The sequence below is a fragment of the Buceros rhinoceros genome, unplaced genomic scaffold, assembly GCF_000710305.1.
Source record: "Buceros rhinoceros silvestris isolate BGI_N320 unplaced genomic scaffold, ASM71030v1 scaffold918, whole genome shotgun sequence".
Lineage (NCBI taxonomy): Eukaryota > Metazoa > Chordata > Aves > Bucerotiformes > Bucerotidae > Buceros > Buceros rhinoceros.
The window spans coordinates 1-472 of record NW_010428338.1 but is presented as its reverse complement, the minus strand read 5'-3'; the positions used below and the strand labels follow the sequence as shown (position 1 = coordinate 472).

The window sequence follows — 472 nt, the reverse complement described above, 5'->3', positions numbered from 1 at the left end:
GAATTACGATCTGAGCCATAATCCAGCAGCCCATCCACTATTTTACCAAGACCCAGCAACGCAGCCGTGAAGAGAGAAGTTTGGCCCATGGAATTTACAGCATCTACGAAAATACCTACAAAGAAACAAAAGATTACGGGGAGAGAGGTTGGTCCTCCCTACCCCAAAATAAAAGGCACTGTTACCAGAAATAGTAAACGTCGTGGTATTAACAGAAATCGAAAACAGAACTGCCTGCCTCGTGTACACACGCCATCCACTGCCTGGTGGCGGGGTTTTCTAATAAAGGATGTCTGAGAACCAGAGGAGAAACCGAAAGGAATATTCCTATAGCTCTGATCTGTTCTTAGAAGCACCACAAAAAAAAAAAGAGGGGCCACAAACCACTCAGCCCGTGCTCTCTCCCTCCCGTGCCCGCGCACTGCGCCGGCCGGGAACGGTCATCAATGGCGGGCGGCACCTGCCCACGCAG

General features: G+C 50.2%; 1 protein-coding gene across 1 annotated transcript in view; it reads right to left on the bottom strand.

Moving 5' to 3' along the window:
* The window catches only part of TEX14 (testis expressed 14), a gene marked incomplete at its 5' end in the record, with an annotated part of 24,150 nt that extends 24,035 nt beyond the window's left edge, over positions 1–115 (bottom strand). The window contains one exon of the mRNA XM_010142208.1: positions 8–115. Within this exon, the coding sequence (XP_010140510.1) occupies positions 8–115 (108 nt within the window). The remainder of the gene's footprint in view (positions 1–7) is intronic.
* Between the last annotated feature and the right edge of the window lie 357 nt (positions 116–472).